General features: G+C 36.3%; 1 protein-coding gene across 1 annotated transcript in view; it reads left to right on the plus strand.

Annotated features, from left to right (window-relative positions):
* Positions 1-14,779, plus strand: part of GPALPP1 (GPALPP motifs containing 1) — a 37,494-nt gene extending 22,715 nt beyond the window's left edge. The window contains exons 6-9 of the mRNA XM_081130115.1: positions 2-166; positions 3,511-3,609; positions 10,581-10,799; positions 11,409-14,779. Of these exons, the coding sequence (XP_080986241.1) occupies positions 2-166; positions 3,511-3,609; positions 10,581-10,799 (483 nt within the window). The 3' untranslated portion in view covers positions 11,409-14,779. The remainder of the gene's footprint in view (position 1; positions 167-3,510; positions 3,610-10,580; positions 10,800-11,408) is intronic.
* Positions 14,780-17,331: the final 2,552 nt, after the last annotated feature.

Genomic DNA, 17,331 nt, shown 5'->3' on the forward strand with positions numbered 1-17,331 from the left:
GGATTCAGCTAAACCAGTTACAAGGGAGTCATGGATGACTGAGCTTCCTCCAGAATTGAAAGACTTTGGTCTTGGGCCCAGAACTTTTAAGAGAAGAACCGATTCCAAATCTGGAGACCGATCAGTCTGGACAGATACTCCGGCTGACAGGGAAAGGAAAGCCAAGGTGAAAGTCGTTGTCCATGTGTTTCTGTTCATGTTGGCTCGATTTTGAAAAGACATAAGGCAAAATTATTTAAGGGTGCTATTTTGAAAATTGATTCCAAAGGGAAAATACAGATTTCCCCTTGAAGGAAAGTTGGGAGGAAGGAAAGTGACACCAGTTGCTTACTGTTTCCCAGTAAATTATATAATTTAACTCTCTAGAAAACCCTGAGACATGGGTTTGTTGACCTCATTTTATAGGAGAAACTAACCTCTATGAAATCACTTTTTCTGGAATTACAATGCTAGTCAGTGATGAACAATAATTCCATTCGAGTCCCTTCTAACTCCAGGCTCTTAGACTTAGAAACTCCCAAACTGGTCCTTATACAGCATCAGACTATTTCCATGACACGGTATCTTTTAAAATATCTTGGTGAAAAAACAAAGCCACTGATTAACCTAGATAACTGATGCATAAAGACTCATGTTGCTATCAAGATAGACAAGAAGCACTTTAATTAATAGTGCTAAATACCTGTATGATCTCACATGTAAAATCTAAAAAAAAAAACAACAAAATAAACAAAAACTGAGCTCATGGATATAAAGAACAGATTGGTGTTTGCCTGAGGTGGGAGTGGACAAATGGGTGAAAGGGGTCAAAAGGTACCAATTTCCAGTTATAGAACGAATAAGTTCTGGGGATGTAATGTACAGCATGGTTACTATAGTTAATAATACTGTACCGCATATTTGAAAGTAGCTAGGAGACTGGATCGGGAAAGCTCTCATCACAAGGGGGAAAAATTTGTAACTATGTAGAATGATGGGTATTAACTAGATTTATTGTGGTGATCATTTTGCAATATATGCAAATATCGAATCATTACATTATACACTTGAAACTAATATAATGTTATGCCAGTTACACCTCAATAAGAAAGAAGCATTTTCATCAATACGTTAAATAATTTACAAAATATATACCAAAAAAGGGATGCATAAAATACATTATTATTTTTTAATTTTCTTTTCTTGAATCTTACCTGTTTATTACAAAATACTCCATTGTAAATTAGGAGTTGAACCAATGTCCCCAGTACTACTCAAATTTAACCCATCAAGTGGTATTAATTCCCTTAAGATATCCCATTCAAATCTTTTTTTTCCCCCATTCAAATCTTAAATACTCTATTAATTCACCTTGTGATTATAGCTTTATCAGTTCTGACTTAAACAGTTGCACACAATTCATTCCGCCTGTTTATCTTGTTCATTAGTACCTAGAATATGAGGATTCCTATTTCCATTCTGAAATATGGAAATGTTGTCTGTGAATATAGTTTTCGTTTTCTTTTCCAGTCTGTACACCTTCTGTTTCTTTTTCTTAGTGTGTTATAGGCATTCTCTTGGTTGCAGATAGTAGAAAAATGAAATAGCTCCTTAAGGAGCTATTTTATTTTAGTGGAAAATTGGTTGTGAAATAGTGTTATTCTGAAAATGGATAATGTGCTGTCCCCACATTTTAGCGCCCTACCCTAAATATTTGGCAGCATCATAAGTTCTCTGTTACCCTGCAGATTAAAGGGAATCTGAGAGTTGTAAGAGAAAGGTGAGGTCCACCAGCACACATGGGGGCAGAAGAGGCAGCAAAAGATGTGGTGTAGACATGAGCCACACCTTTGAATGGTTGGTGTTGGAAGGCCCGTCCAATCTTTAACTGGTCTCTCATAAAAATAATACACTGTTAGCGTTTTTATAATTTAGTCTTTAAGATTGTCTCCAAAAATACAATTAACTCCCTTGCTTACGTGGACTTTTTATTGTGCCTACGTTTACTTAGGCACTTTGTTGTCCTTCTGTTCCTCGCTGTGGCTGAATAGATGTCTGGCCTGCAGCCAGAGATGCAGGGAGCCTTCTTCCGAGGGAGATACCGCAGGAAAATGGAACCAGTAAGAACTGGGCAGTACAATCTGAACGTAACTGGTTGTGGGCCCTGTGACTGAGTTCTTTAGATCGGGTCATTCTTTTCGAGGCTGAAGATGTATCATTCAGCGTTTACAGTGGACTCATAAAGGAATTTAATACCCCTTAAACTTTATGTGGTACTGTATCACAGCAGATAGTACCACAGACTTACACATATTTGTGGTACAAACTATATATTACCAGTTTTTCGTTTTCTGATATTTTTGATCCTGGGTAAAGTTCATGACTAATATTTTATTTTTGTAACACACCTTAGTCCTTTCCTTTTTTGAACTTTCCTTTTTAATAGGTTCTCTTCATCTCACTTTTTGGTATTTGATTCCACAGCGTACTTCTCCCATGTCACATTCACTTAGCCAGCCTCACCTTGCTCTCTAGGAAGAAATGGAAGGGCGATGCGGAAGTTAATTGACCAAGATCTCTCTCATCCTCACCTTCCAGTCTTGACTATCCTGTTAATTCTTAAATGGGCAGGTTTTTTATCTCCATCCACCATAACATTATTTTTCTCTGAATATTTACACTTAGAAGCATATGTTTTCTGGGAAGTGCTTTATGGAAAAGTAAGACTTGAACTATTTCTATGCTTCTAACATACTTTATTAAATACAATGTTGTTTTAGTCCATTATTAAGGTAAAAAATGTATAAGAGCCTCATTGGTTTTCTTAAGCAAATAGCAACAGTATAAAATTATGCTTTGAGAACAATGGCTTTCAATTGTTGTTTCTCTAACTAAAATTTGTTGGAAATTTACCCAAGTACATACTTCATTTTTGTGTGTATGCTGTGGTAAATGGTTGTTCTTTATCTTAATTTCAAATTCCAGTTGTTCATTGCTGGTATATTTGTATGTTGGTCTTGTGTCTATAGCCTTGCTGTACTTGCTTACTAGTTCCAGGAGTTTTTCTGTTGATTCCTTGGGGTTTTCTACGTAGACAGTTTGTCAATCTGTGAATATAGTTTTATTTTTATTTTCTAGTCTGTAAACCTTCTATTTCTTTTTCTTAGTTCCCTCAAGAGTGATTTTTCAAGTTTTGAAGACATAATGCAGAATTTCTTTTTGAGCCTTATTTTATCTTTTACATTTCATTTTAATTTGTCAGACTCCTGCTGAGTTCGGGAAATAGGTGATTCTTCCAGTTAGTTGATTGGATGGAGTTGGGGGGGGGGGGGTGTTGTTGCTGCTGTTTTATTGTTTTCAGGAAACTCTTAGAATACTAATGGACCGAGTATTTTAACATTTCTAGGGGGAAGAGGTTCAACAGGCCTGGCTTAGTTTAGTCTCTAGTTAATCTGAGTAAAAATAGTATTTCTTTTTTCTTTTCTCCTAACTATATGGCTCAGTAATGTGTTATCTGTGTTCATTCCTCAGGAGACAAAAGAAGCAAGGAAGTCATTCAGTAAGAAGGATGAAGAGCACGTGTTGTCAGGAAGGGAGAAGAGACTGGCCGAGCAGGTGTCCTCATACAACGTAAGTCGGAGAATAAAATATATAACCTTTAACTTTTTTCTGCCTTTTAATGCACTTTGTTTTTTCTTTTTCTTGTTTCTCTTTCTTTTACACACCTGAACTCTGTTGTGTGTATATTTATGTAAAATCCCTTTGTGTAGGGTTTTTTAATTTATCTCATGTAATAAGATAGTCTTAGTTATAGTCTTAGTTATTTACTTAAGTCGTATATCAGAAATTTAATTCCTAGAGATCAGTAGCATATGATCAGAAAGTAAGAGCCCTACTAACTCAGCGAACCTCAGTTCATATATTTTTAAATTATAAGCAGATTTTGGAATGTTTGATATAAAGATTTAAATATGGGAGAAAAATGTTTTTAAAATATGGTTCAATGTAAACTGAATAGTCAGTATTCATTTAGCGTATCATCATTTTATTATATTCTCTTACTCGAGAAAAAAAACAACTGGTATTTCAGCCCAAAGAGTAAAGGTCAGTCACTGAACTCCTTGGCCCCTGAAAGGTAAGGTGTTCAGGTGTTTGGGAAAATTACCTTCTACTCCCAAGATATTAGTTAACAGAAAGTTCCATAAGCATTAAAAATATAATGAGAATGATTTATTGGACATATATAGACAGTGAAGCACACATGAAACATTTTTGGAAACTGACCAAAAACTCAACTCCCATGGAACATTTATGAAAACTGACGAGCTCAAAAGTCACATCTCAACAAAATTAAAAGTCACAATCATTCAAGTTATCTTCTCTGACCACAAGGGATTTAAGTTAAAATTCAGATAACTTAAAAGTCCTATACAACAAGAAATTAGAAAAATTCAAAATTTAAACTTTGCATAATGAAGACATGATAGTAGAATTTAGAAAATACCTAAACCTGAATGATACAAAAATACAAGTATGTGGGATGCAATACAAAGTGATACTTGGTGGCAAAATATATAGCCATAATGAGTTATGTTAGAAAAGAAGAAATAGCTGAAAATCCACAAGCTGTGCATTTTTCCAAAGGGGCATTTTTATAAAACTAATCATACACCTACCCTATGACCCTACAACTCCATCCCTGGGCATTTATCTAAGACAAGTGAAAACATGTCCACATGAAGACTTGAACATGCTTTATTCATAGTAGCCTCAAGAAAAGACTTATGCAAGAATATTCAGAAACACTTTATTCATAATAGCTAAATTTGTGAATAGCCCAGGTACCCATCAAAAAGAAAGAAAATCCAAACTGTATACAATGAAATACTACTTGGCAATAAAAAGGAACAAGTTACAAATAAATGTGACAACATGGTTAAATCTCAAAGTCATAATACTGAGTGAAAAAAGTCTTATACAAGACTTCCTATACAAGTCCATACTCTATGATTCCATTTATATGAAGCTCTGCAACAAGCAAAATGAATCTATGGTGGAAAAATATCACAGTAGTGGTTGTTGGAGTGGGAATGTGGTGATTGAGTGGAAAGGAGCATACAGAGCTTTCTGGAGTGATGGAATTGTGCCCAGTCTTGATAGGAATTTGAATTCTAAAACATAGTAAATCTAATATTAAGATTTGTGCATTTCATTGTTTATAAGTATACCTTAAAAGAAAAACTTGTAAACAAATATTGAACTCTGGCTAATGAAATGCGTGATGAAGTATTTAGGGGTACATGTAGTGATGTGTGCAGTTGACTTTAAAATGCGTCAAAAAATTAGAGTTACTGTTCAAAATATTAATAGTCTTAAGACTAAACCACCTTATTATAATACTTAGTTTTGATAAATCGAGCACTAATTAACATTTTACCATGAAGATAAAATAAAAAACAAACTAGAATCTTTGCATGAATTTTCAAAAGTACTATAACACTATCCTATTTAACGTAAATTGCTCTGGCTTTTATAAGTTTTTATAGAACACACATTTTTATTAAACGATTAAATCAGATAAATCAGCAAATTGACTTTTAGCAAACTGATCTCGACATGAATTGGCTTTTAGTGTGGTTTTTAATGAATTGACTGCTTCAAGTTGTTTTTATTGGTTTTTTTGTGGTTCTAGCAGTAGTTTGGTCACATGTTTCCCAATGTGCAAATGATGCTGAACCAGATAGTACACCCGAAACAAATTTGATAAGACAAATTTGAGACCTTGAATTGTTTGAATTGTTTATGATAGTCCAGTGGTTTGATATCTTCCCTGTCTTTATTGATGTTTAACTGACTAAATTTACTAAAACAGATGCTCCTTGGCCTTCAATAGGATTACATCCCAATAAACCCAATTGTAAGTTGAAAATATTATTAAGTCAAAATGGGTTTAATACACCTAACCTACCAAACATCACAGCTTAGCCTAGCCTGTCTTAAATGTGCTCAGGATGCTTAAATTAGCCTACAGTTGGGCAAAGTCATCTAATACAAAGCCTGTTTTATAATAAAGTGTCAAGTATCTCACAGAATTAATTATGCATATTGCTTTTGCACCACTGTAAAGTCAAAATACCGTAAATTGAAACATCGTATGTCAGGAACTTTCTATAGAAGGGATCAGTAAATTGAAACCTGTCATCTTTACTTCCCCATTTTTGTTTAATTTTTGTTACCTTTTCTACAGTTTTGCTCATCCTGTTTCTCAGTAGGGGCTCTAGGTAAAGTAGGGCCTCCATAATTTCATTTTCTCACATCTCCCCCAAACTTTGTTCTCTGTTTTCTCCAGCTTTTTTTTTAAATATCTCAGGCCTTCCCCTTCCAACTCTTGATAGCCTGTCTAGACATCTTCATCATTGTTATCTCATTAATCAATTATTATTTTCCCATTAATGGGGAAGGAGGAAAACGTGGAAAAATGGTGCTAAAAGATCAAGTTTTTATAGTATAGTTTCTTTGCATTTGTATATTTATACATAATTATATTTATATTACATTATAGTTCCCCATCCTAAAATTAACTACTCCACTTCTTGTTCATGTTGTCATTCTCTGTTCTCTCTATTAAGACCAAAGTACCAGAAAGAATGACCTACACCAGGGATGGGGAACCTTTTTTCTGCCAAGGGCCGTTTGGATATTTATAACATCATTTGAGGGCCATACAAAATTATCAACTTAAAAATTAACTGTGAAAAAAGCTCCTAGATTTATTGAATTTCAAGTCCCGTCTGCAGTTGCCTTGGCAGGGCCAGACCAAATGATTTCAAGGCCTTGTACAGCCCTTGGGCCAGACGTTCCCCACCCCTGATCTCTACAGTAGGTTGCACATCTGGTGGGTACCCTGTATAAGAACCTGGGTGATTTTTAAAAGCACAGGTTGCGCCCAGCCCGTGTTGCACGGTGGTTGAGAGTCGATCCAGGAACCAAGAGGTCTCGGTTCGATTCCCTGTCAGGGCACATGCCCAGGTTGCCAGCTCGATCCCCATTAGGGGGCGTGCAGGAGGCAGCCAATGGATGATGTTTCTCATCAGTGTTTTTCTCTATCCCTCTCCCTTCCTCTCTCTCTAAAAATCTATTTTAAAAAATAAATAAGTGAAAGCACAGCTTGCTGTGACCCACAGTTGACAATTCTCATTCACTAAATCTACAGTGGGGCTCAGGGATCTATTTCTTTTACTTTTTTAAAAATATATTTATTGATTTTTTTTAGAGAGAGAGTGGAAGGGAGAGGGAAAGAAAGAAACATCAGTGTGAGAGCCAAACATCAGTCTGCTGCCTCCTGCACACACCCCCACTGGGGATCTAGCCTGCATCCCAGGCCTGTGCCCTGGCTGGGAATCAAACCAGCGGAGTTTCGGTGCATGGGACGCCGCCCAGCCACCTGAGCCACACCAGCCGGGGCAGGAATGTGTTTCTGTTCAACTCGTCAGCATTTAGAGACCAGTGGTCTTCACGTGTGTCTGCTTGGTACCCCCTAAAAGAAACTTTTTACTTCACATCTAAAATTTTTCACTTAAGTTTCAATAGTTACCAAACATGAATTTATAGCGTATTATATTACTCTATTAAATGTTTCAAATGGAATCTAAATACCATCACAATTCAATATCTATTGTTATGTATTAATACTTATATATGAGCAAGTTCTTCCTTAACAGTCGGAAATTTTATTTCATCCTTTTTTTTCCTTGAGCTTATAATTTTATTTCTCTTCTTCCACAGAAGGTTATCCTAACGGAATTTACTTTTATGATTATATTTGATAAGTCTTATTTAACTGCAACAAAATTATATACATAAATTGAAATTGGAAGTTATTTTTAAATTTTCTCTGTCTGTCTTTAAATGTTTACACTTTTCCTACTTCTGGAGTAAGTTTTAATTTCAATGTAAACATATTGCAAATTTTGATAAATAATCATTAAATGTGAAAAAGTAAAATGTAAATTTAATTTAATCTCATAATGAAAGATTTTTTTTCCTGTTTCTAATCTTTGGATGAAAGTTACTTGATGCTAGAATAAGACAGGTTTCAGCATCAAATGTGTTCATTTGTTGTTTTGTTTATTGGGGGACGGGGAGAGACATTGAAGTGAGAGACAAACATCAGTTGGTTGCCTCCCGCACACGCCTCAACCAGGGATCGAACCTGCAACCTGGGTATGTGCCCTGACCAGGAATCGAACCCACTATCCTTCGGTGCACAGGACGATGCTCAACCAACTAAGCCGTAGTGGCCAGGGCTGTTCATTTGTTTTTGTATTAAGAGTTTTATAGTTAAGAGTTAAGAAACCATGTTTATATAAGAAGTGGATGAGATGGAACACAATTTGTTACAGCAGTGTCATTCAATTCTTTAAACAATTTCTGAGTTATTTACTTAAATCTCATAGTGATCTATTAAAAATTATTAATGCTCTCTCTCTCGACTGTCAGCTATCAACTTCAGTCTTTTTCACTTTGATTCCATTAGTTTATTTTCTCATTCTCTCTTTCCAAATCTATATAATGGGAATAGTAATATTTAATTTACAGAGATATCGTGAGGATTACAATATAGTAAATGCTCAATAAATGTAGCATTTAACATTATTGGGAGATTCTTATGTGCCCAACACTGCACTAAATCCTTTGTATTCATTAGATCGTTTAACTCCTCCCTCACCCAAATATTTTAAAATTATTGCTATTATTACTATCCTTTTACAACTGAGAAATGGAGGGTTTAAATTACTTGCCTAAGGTCACCAGTGTTGAAAACAGCAGGGCCATCATTGCAGCCCAGATTTTCTGAATTTGGAACTTAAATTATTAGCTATTTCTTCATGCTGTACATATTGATAACTTTTTTTTTTGGTAAGCATTATTTGAATTTTTTACCTATTTTATTAAAAATAAAGAACTAGAAAGTACTTGAGTTTCAAATCAATTTGTTTCTAAAGACTTTACCAATATTTGTTTATGAAATATTTACTAATACAGCATCTTTTGTACATTCTGCTAAAAACTTACAGCTCCAGATTGGGCTCATTCATTTATAGGAAATAACTACCACATAACCTAATTGACAAAGTCAGTTTTGGTTGTCAAATCAGCCAAGCCAGACTTACTTTCTGTCAGAAAGTCTGACTTTATTTTTCCCCTCAAATAGATGTGTTCATGATCACCTCTGTAACATTTCTGAATTCTAAAGTAGGTAAATAGATGCCATGAAATAAGATGCTGCCACCTTCAACACCTCTTACCAGTGCCTTATTATTTTCCGTTCACTGGGCTGTCTTCATGTGGATCCTTGCTCTCAAGTACATTCTTTGACAGAGCAGGGCCTGGAAGAGATGGGGTATGTTAAGCAAAAATTGTTCTTTCTGCCATTGCCCCACTCTTCAGTATATCTGAACTCAGTATATTAACAAGAGCCAAAATACCCATTTTAAAAGGACATTACACTTTTAAGAGAAATATGTTTAAGACAAAAAGGAAGTTCCACTCATACTGGTATTTCAGGTTTTTTTGTTTGATGCCTAGAGACTTGCTCTCTTACACAATATTCTCTGATACGATGCTGAAAGGCCTCACTCACCTTTGTTAAGTGGGAAGAGGCTATACCGAAGGGGAGACACTCTCATAAGATGCATTATTGGGCAAATCAGTTTTGAATAAGACTGCATGAAGAAGTTGAGAATCATAGGTGGATAACCTTAAAACTATCCATGCCTTCGTACCCCTGGAATCACTCTGTGTAGCCCCAGGGACACATGCACCCCAGTTTGAAGACTGCTGGTCTGTACTACCTGTATCCACTCCTGCATCCCACTCCCTGCTTCTCTCATCCAGGGCCATTCTGTCTTTCACTTTAATCAGTATTGAAAGGTTTATAATGAATCTCTAACTTATGAAACCAGTTGCCTTTGCTCAGACCTCATCTTAGTATATATATGTTAAAATGTATGTGAACACCTGCCCCAACTAAGAAGGAAGAAAATGAGGGAGGTAAGAGAAAGAACAAAACAGAAAGGAACAAAAATTCTCTTGCATAGGGAATAGGCCTTGAATTGTGCCGCCTCTGTGCTGTTATTTTTCTGGTTTGCCCTTGGTTTGGCTTCAGCCTGGCAGCGCCCTCCCCTTCCTGGTCGCTCGTGGGCGTCACGGGCCAGCACACCCACAAAGCTTTAACCAGGCTCCAAGTGAGAAGGAGCTGCTCGCTCTTTCTTGCCCATGTTCTTGATTTGGACCCTAATTTTGATACATCACACTGATGCTTTTCTTTATGATTATTTAAACATTTGTTTCCTTTCTGCCTTGCTCTTTTTGTGTAAGGCATGTAATTAGTAGATATCTTCATTTTGATTTAATTGAATTAGCCTCCAGTACATATTTTCTTCATAGATGCTGTCTTGGATTTGGAAAAACCTGTTGGGCCCTGTAAATAGCCCTTCTTAACATTCACCATTACTACTAAACTATTTTGTTTCACTCTCATACTCTGTCAATAATTATACAAACTAAGACTTTTCTTTCTACTCTCTTACTTTCCCCAGGAATCAAAAAGATCAGAATCTCTCATGGACATTCATCAAAAAAAATTAAAGAATAAGGCTGCTGAAGATAAAAATAAGCCTCAAGAAAGAATACCATTTGACCGTGATAAGGATCTCAAGGTTCATCGGTTTGATGAAGCCCAGAAAAAAGCCCTAATCAGAAAATCTAGAGAACTAAACACGAGATTTTCACATGGCAAAGGCAGTATGTTTTTATAAGTAAGTATATTTCAGTGAGGTATATTTTTATATCAATAAGTTTGAGCTTCTCTAAAAATAAATTTGTTTATAAGTAGTTATGTGTAAAAATCTCTTTCCTTTTGTAGTAAAGTAGATTGTATACCTGCAAGTCTTTTTTTATAAGTAAACTTTGATTTTTTGATAATTCAGCCTTTGTGGGCTTATAAAAGTGGTTCATGGAAAAGTAGCCTTGTCCTCATAATAACCTAACAGGGCATTGCTATTTAAAATACTATAATAAAGTTTAGTTTATGAGAAATGAAAAGGAGGGTGTAAAGGATGAAGAAAGGAGATTAGTAGTCTTTTTATGTTAAATAAGATCACAGTGGGAAAATGTTCATTGCTTTTAAAGGTTCTCAGTAAAGTAAGGTTCAAAACCATTACATCATTCATTTACAGTCCAAACTGAAAAGGGTTCATAATGGTGATTAAAAATTACTTAAATACTAATGCTGCTTCTTAAAAACTTTTATGATTTTTTTCAATTGTATGAAGCCTACATCAGTATTAAAATTTGCTTTAAGGTAAAATACAGTTAAAGTTAGAAATATTTTCCAACTTACTGAATTTTCTTATTCTTACTTCAAGGGAATTTCCCTGTGCAGTGAAGAAAAGTTGAAGAATACTTTTCATCAGTCTGTCCACCTTTATTCGTTTTAAGTTTCTTAAGATTAGAGATTACTCTAGTCTTAAAAACCATACAAACTCATCTAGTTCTGTGTGTCCTTTAAAGTCATTTGGAAACATAAAATTGGTGTTTCTTACGTCGAATAGAATTTTATGTCTTTGACTTCTGAGAAAGTGTGGGCTTTCCCTCAAATAATTGTTCTGAGGAGTCCCCCCGCCAAGCCCTAATTTTTGTGATGTCTCACAAGTATCCTCTCAGGCCTGGTCAGGACTGGCCACTGAATCTCTACCACAGCCTGGGCCTCTTCGTCGCGTGTCGCTAACCTGCCCTGGAGCACGTGTGCCTGGTCCCCACCGTCAGCCCAGGAGTTTGAAATTGTTCAGGTATTCCCTTTCAACCGCCGCGGTGGATACACATTTACTTGAATATGGAAGATACGGAGGTTTGGCTGTTAACAGTTTACTTGTTTGGGCACTCGGGGCCTTTTATTTGTTGTTTGGGGGTTTTGGTGTGTTTTTAAGTCAGAAAGAGGAATCTCTGTGTTATCTCATGTGCTAAGGAAAAGGTATTTGATTTTTTTCAACTTTAATAAGTATTTCTAGGGGAGGCAATCTGAGGAGCAAGACATGCCATTGTCCCTGGCCAGGCGGCTCTGTTGGTTAGAGTGTCATCCCAATACGCCACGGTTGTGGGTTCGATCTTGGGTCAGGGCACATGCAAGAATCAACGAATGGCCTGGCTGGTGTGGCTCAGTGATTGAGTATTGACCCATGAAACTGGAGGTCACGGTTTCAATTGCCAGTCAGGGCACATGCCCGGGTTGCATGCTCAATGCCCAGTAGGGAGCGTGCAGGAGGCAGCCGATTGACAGTTCTCTCTCATCATTGATGTTTCTCTCTCTCTCTCCCTCTCCCTTCTTCTCTCTGAAATCAATTTTTAAAAAAAATTTTTTTAATTTTTTTAAAAAGGAATCAACCAATGAATGCATCAGTAAGTGAAACAACTAATGGATGTTTCTCTCCCTCTCTCTCTCTCCCCCCCTTCCTCTCTCTTTCTAAAATCAATAAAATAAAATAAAAGACATGCCATTAACCATGAGCAGTGTGAAGTCTAAGACTCAGCTCTTTGATCTCAACCAAAGCTTTCTAAGTCTGTAAACTGCTTTTGAGATGACCTTACTTTGCCCATTTATATTTAACATATTTTCAGCTAATTTATTGGGGACAGATCTTTTATATCAATCATAAATAGCCTTTCTTAAAAAATGAAACTATAATCATAACCACCCTAATGGAGCATTATAAGTTTGTAACTCTTTAGGTGCTAAATAGAAGAAAATTCTAAGTAGTTAAAGCTTAAATTTAAATTCTGTAAGTTATATTTTCTTACAGATTAGTCCTAACTGTTCTGCTAGTTCTGTATCCTTTTTCTGATAAAGCACAAGGTTTTAATGGGAAAAGCTTCTGATTCCTAGTTCTTGAAAATGTGTAAACTATTCAAAGAATGCTACAAATTATTCTTTTAATCATAGCAGTACAATGATATTTTCCATAACATCTGTATAAACAGTAGCCTACTCAAAGAGTTGCTATTAAAAAGATGAGTTATTCTCCTGAGCAAATTCATGAAAAGGCTTCTTTTCTAAATAGAATTGAACAGAGCTGCCTTTTGACCAAAGATACCATTTTTAGCGGGTGGTATTGTCTAAACACAAAACTTTGTGCAAGAGCATCCATTGCTTTCATTTAATTTTGTTCTAAGTTTTTTCCTCAATGAAAGGAAGAAATGTTTTCTATTTCCTCGTCCGTCTATAAATTCCTAACTTATATTTTTGGGAAATTTGGTATTTTTAAAGTAAAAATGTCATCTTTGGATACTTTTTTTCACTTTGCTTTCATTCTGAGGAGATAGGGATATTTCTGTATTACATATTTACTATTTCTTCCCTCACCCTGGGAGTGTCCATGACGTTCGCACAACGGGAAAAGCCTCTTGTTTCCATGAGTTACCATCTTACTGCCACCTCGGATCTAATGTTCCTTCAGGCCACCCTGAGTCCAGTTTTAATAAAATGCAAAGCCAGAGTCTCGTGGAGAGACTAAACCCAGTGTAACAGCCCTGGCAGTAAAAGAGCAGAGTAACTGTTTGCACAGAACGGAGAGATACTCATTTCATCTCCAAGCTGCAAACGGCTGATTAAATCAAGTCTCCTGTCCATCGGGTAGAAAATTGAGATTGTTGACATTTTCTAATAAGAACTTTTTAATGTCCTACACTTCTTGGCCAAGTTTTCTAGAACTGTGACCTCTTTTGAAACTTAAAAAGGAAGAAGAAAAAGAGTGACACTAAGTTCAAAAAGTGAGGCAGCTACTTTACATTTGTTACTGTTGAAGGTGACATTTAAGTTCATTGTACCTGAAATTATATGATTTTGTTCACTTCTCTAAATTGTCATCTGAAATAAATGTAGATGTTTCAAATAATAACCATATTACTGGTAAAAAAATGGTGGCTTTCCCAATTAGGGGAATTGGCGAGTAGGGCACGAAAGATGAGAGATGGTGGTTAAATCCATAATAAGACTGTTTTATCGGATAAATTAAATCTTTTTTACGTTGGGCAAAACATCATAAATTAAGCCATGCTTTCAAAAAAAAAAGGCCACCTCTTACTAAATGTTTTTTATCTTGTTTGGATATAGGCACCACTTGACATTTAATCACTTGAACATTTAATGGTTCTTTGAATTAATGGTTTTTTTGAGAAGTAAGGTTGAGATGTACATGGTACTGAGGCTTCCATGCTCCAGATAGATAAATGATTATATAAATTATTTGTTTTTTATATGGGGTAGATAATGTTAATATTATTGCTCAACTATGTATGCTCATGGGAGATAGTTTTTAAGACTATTTACAAGAGCCCTTATCACATCTCTTCACTTTTTTCATGATAATGTTAGGGGGGAAATGCTCTGTTGAGTTATAAACCTAAGAGACAGAATTAATATGGAGGGAAATGGTTAAAGATCGTACCCATGTAGCCTTTCAAAGCCAAATCGTCTATTTCAGAATATTATTTTACTTTGACTTTTGATGCCATCACATGATTTAAGTATGCAGTTACAAAAGGTCATGCATTTCATATTATGGGAGAGGTATATTTTTTGCAGCTTAAAAAGTTAACTGTGACTGTAGTGTGTACAAAATTAAAAGCTATATACTGCCCCTTTCAATCTTTTCATTTTGAACTTTACAATTAAAAGACTGTTTTTAGAAAAGAACCTGAGGTGTAATTTTTTATGTATAAATAAAGTTTCATCTATATCTGAGGAATTGTGGCCTTTTATTTTTGTCTTGTATAAACAAAATGTTAGCTTATTTCAAACAGGCAATATTGATAAAGAGAATATCCTGTAAAAATCAATCTGTCCAACCAGATCACTGTGGGCTATTGTGAGAAAAAGTCTCTCACCCCAACTTCCTTTCCAGGCTTTCCTTATCCCAATATAACTGCATAACTATTTATTTAGAAATGCAAGACAGATAAATGCTCTTAAGAGCATCATGGCAGGAGGGGCTGCACTGGGTTATAACCAAGTTTCCATTGTTCTACATGTCATAGGTTTGCGTAACAGTTGGTGGATTGGTTGATTATAAGCTTTTTTCTTCCTGTACTTCCAAAATTCTTTCAAAAAGCATGTATTTTTCAGTAACTTAGGAGAGATTAACACTTTTTTAAGTCCTAATTTTTTATTGTGTAGGGTCAGAGTTAGAAACTGAACCATGAGGGGGACTACTGAGGAAGAGATACTTTGCAATACAAAAGGTAAACATGAAATGACTGGAACCTGAGAACCCTGAGTGTTCAGATCACTTCCCTATAATAACCATTTCTGGAGGAAATAATGTGTTTGTTCATTCAGTAAACATTCAGTAAACAGCCAGGTGAACCAGACATCTGCAGCTCTTCTCCTTGAGAGGAGATTCTGTGCGGGTCACTACAGGGTGTGCCCAGGTAAGTCACGCAGGTCCCTGCCTCGCAGTTGTATATTCCAGTGAGAGCGCAGAAAAGGGTCTCAGTACATCATGACTAGCTAACACTGCGTATGATGCAGAGGAAAGTTGTTAAGAGAGTAAATCCTGAGTTCTTATCACAAGGAGAACATTTTTTCATTTCTTTTCCTCTTTTTATTGTACCTACTGTATATGAGAAGATGGCTTTTAGCTGAACCTGTCATGGTAATCATTTCATAGTATATGTAAATCGAACTATCATGTTCTTTGCCTTAAACTTATACAGTGATGTATATCAATTATTTCTCAAAACTGGAAAAAAATCAAGTAATTGGAAACTGTGGTAGGTGTTATAAAGAAAGCTGGCGCCAGCCGACGTGGCTCAGCGGTTGAGTGTTGACCTATGATCCAGGCGATCGGGGTTCGATTCCCAGTCAGGGCACATGCCCGGGTTGCGGGCTCGATCCCCAGCACGGGGTGTGCAGGAGGCAGCCAATCAATGACTCATCATTGATGTTTCTCTCTTCCTTCTCCCTCTCTCTGAAATCAATAAAGATATATTTTTTAAAAAAGCTGGGCAGTGAGAGTCGTAACAGGTTGTTGAGGAAGGGAATCCTATTTAAATAAGGTAATAAGGAAAGTCTCTCTGAAGAGATGTCTTTTAAGTGAAAACCTAAATGAAAAGGGAGCTTGCTAGCAGTGTGAGAAATGACTGACCACATAGGCCAAGGCCCTGAAGCATTAGTTCTGTGGTACTGACAGAACCGCACCCGTGTGGGTGGGATAGAGTGAGAAACGTGCTCAGGATTGGTCCTTGCTACTGATACTAGGAAGCCCTAACATAGAAGGACATCAAACCCAGTCCTAGAAGGTGAAAGGAGCCTCCCGGGGAGAGTACTTGTCAGCCAGGTCGTAAGGGGTTGATCATATTGGACCTACCACCAAAGGTCTAGCCTACGGGCCTTCCAGAATTTCCCAGACCTGTCTGAATTCATGCCCTACGCCCTTATTTTGAAAGCCTGTATGTAACCCCCCTTATAACAGTCATCAGTTATCAGAATACTAGTATATTGAGTGGGGTGTAGGGGAGAGATTAGCCAAAGAATTTATATGCATATATGCATAACCCATGGACACAGACAATAGTGTGGTGAAGGCCTGAGTGGGGCCCGGAGGAGGGTGGAGGGGGCCAATGGGAAAAAAGGACATCAGTAATACTTTAAACAATAAAGATCAATTTTTAAAAAAAGAATATTAGTACATTGAACTTCTGCCTACACTTTATCACCAAACCTCACTTGTTTAGGTAGAGCTGTTTAGTTTTGTTTTTTCAGAATTTGTTGTAAATTATGGTTCAGTTCCTCCTTTAGGCCTAATTATTGAGGATTATATACATGCTTTTTAAGAGTTCAGTAGCACCAGATGAATTCAGTTGATATCAATTAATCTTTAGAATTCCAGGGCACGGCAGACCTTTTCATTTGGGGACTGGAGACTAGGGTAGAGAGATTTCTTATTTTGTAATCCTTGCATCACCTTAATCAGAATCCCTGGGGAGATTCCCAGATCCACCTCTATTGAATGGGAATCTGCGGTTAGTCAGGAAATCTCCATTTTTAACTATTTTCCCAGGTCTGTCTTTGTCAACTCAAGTTAGAGAATTATTGCACTTATTATATATGTTTTTATAAACAGCCCCCTCTTGTTATATATTCCACTTTCCTTTGTTAAGTAGTCTTTTTTCCCCATGTTAAATATTGATACGCAATAATTTTCTGTTGCATAGCTACAATAACCAGTACAAATATCACTTGCTTTATGAAGCATGGATTATCATTTCTGTTGAGTTAATTGATGCCTAAAAGTT

Source organism: Miniopterus schreibersii (genome assembly GCF_964146895.1).
Source record: "Miniopterus schreibersii genome assembly, chromosome: 2".
Lineage (NCBI taxonomy): Eukaryota > Metazoa > Chordata > Mammalia > Chiroptera > Miniopteridae > Miniopterus > Miniopterus schreibersii.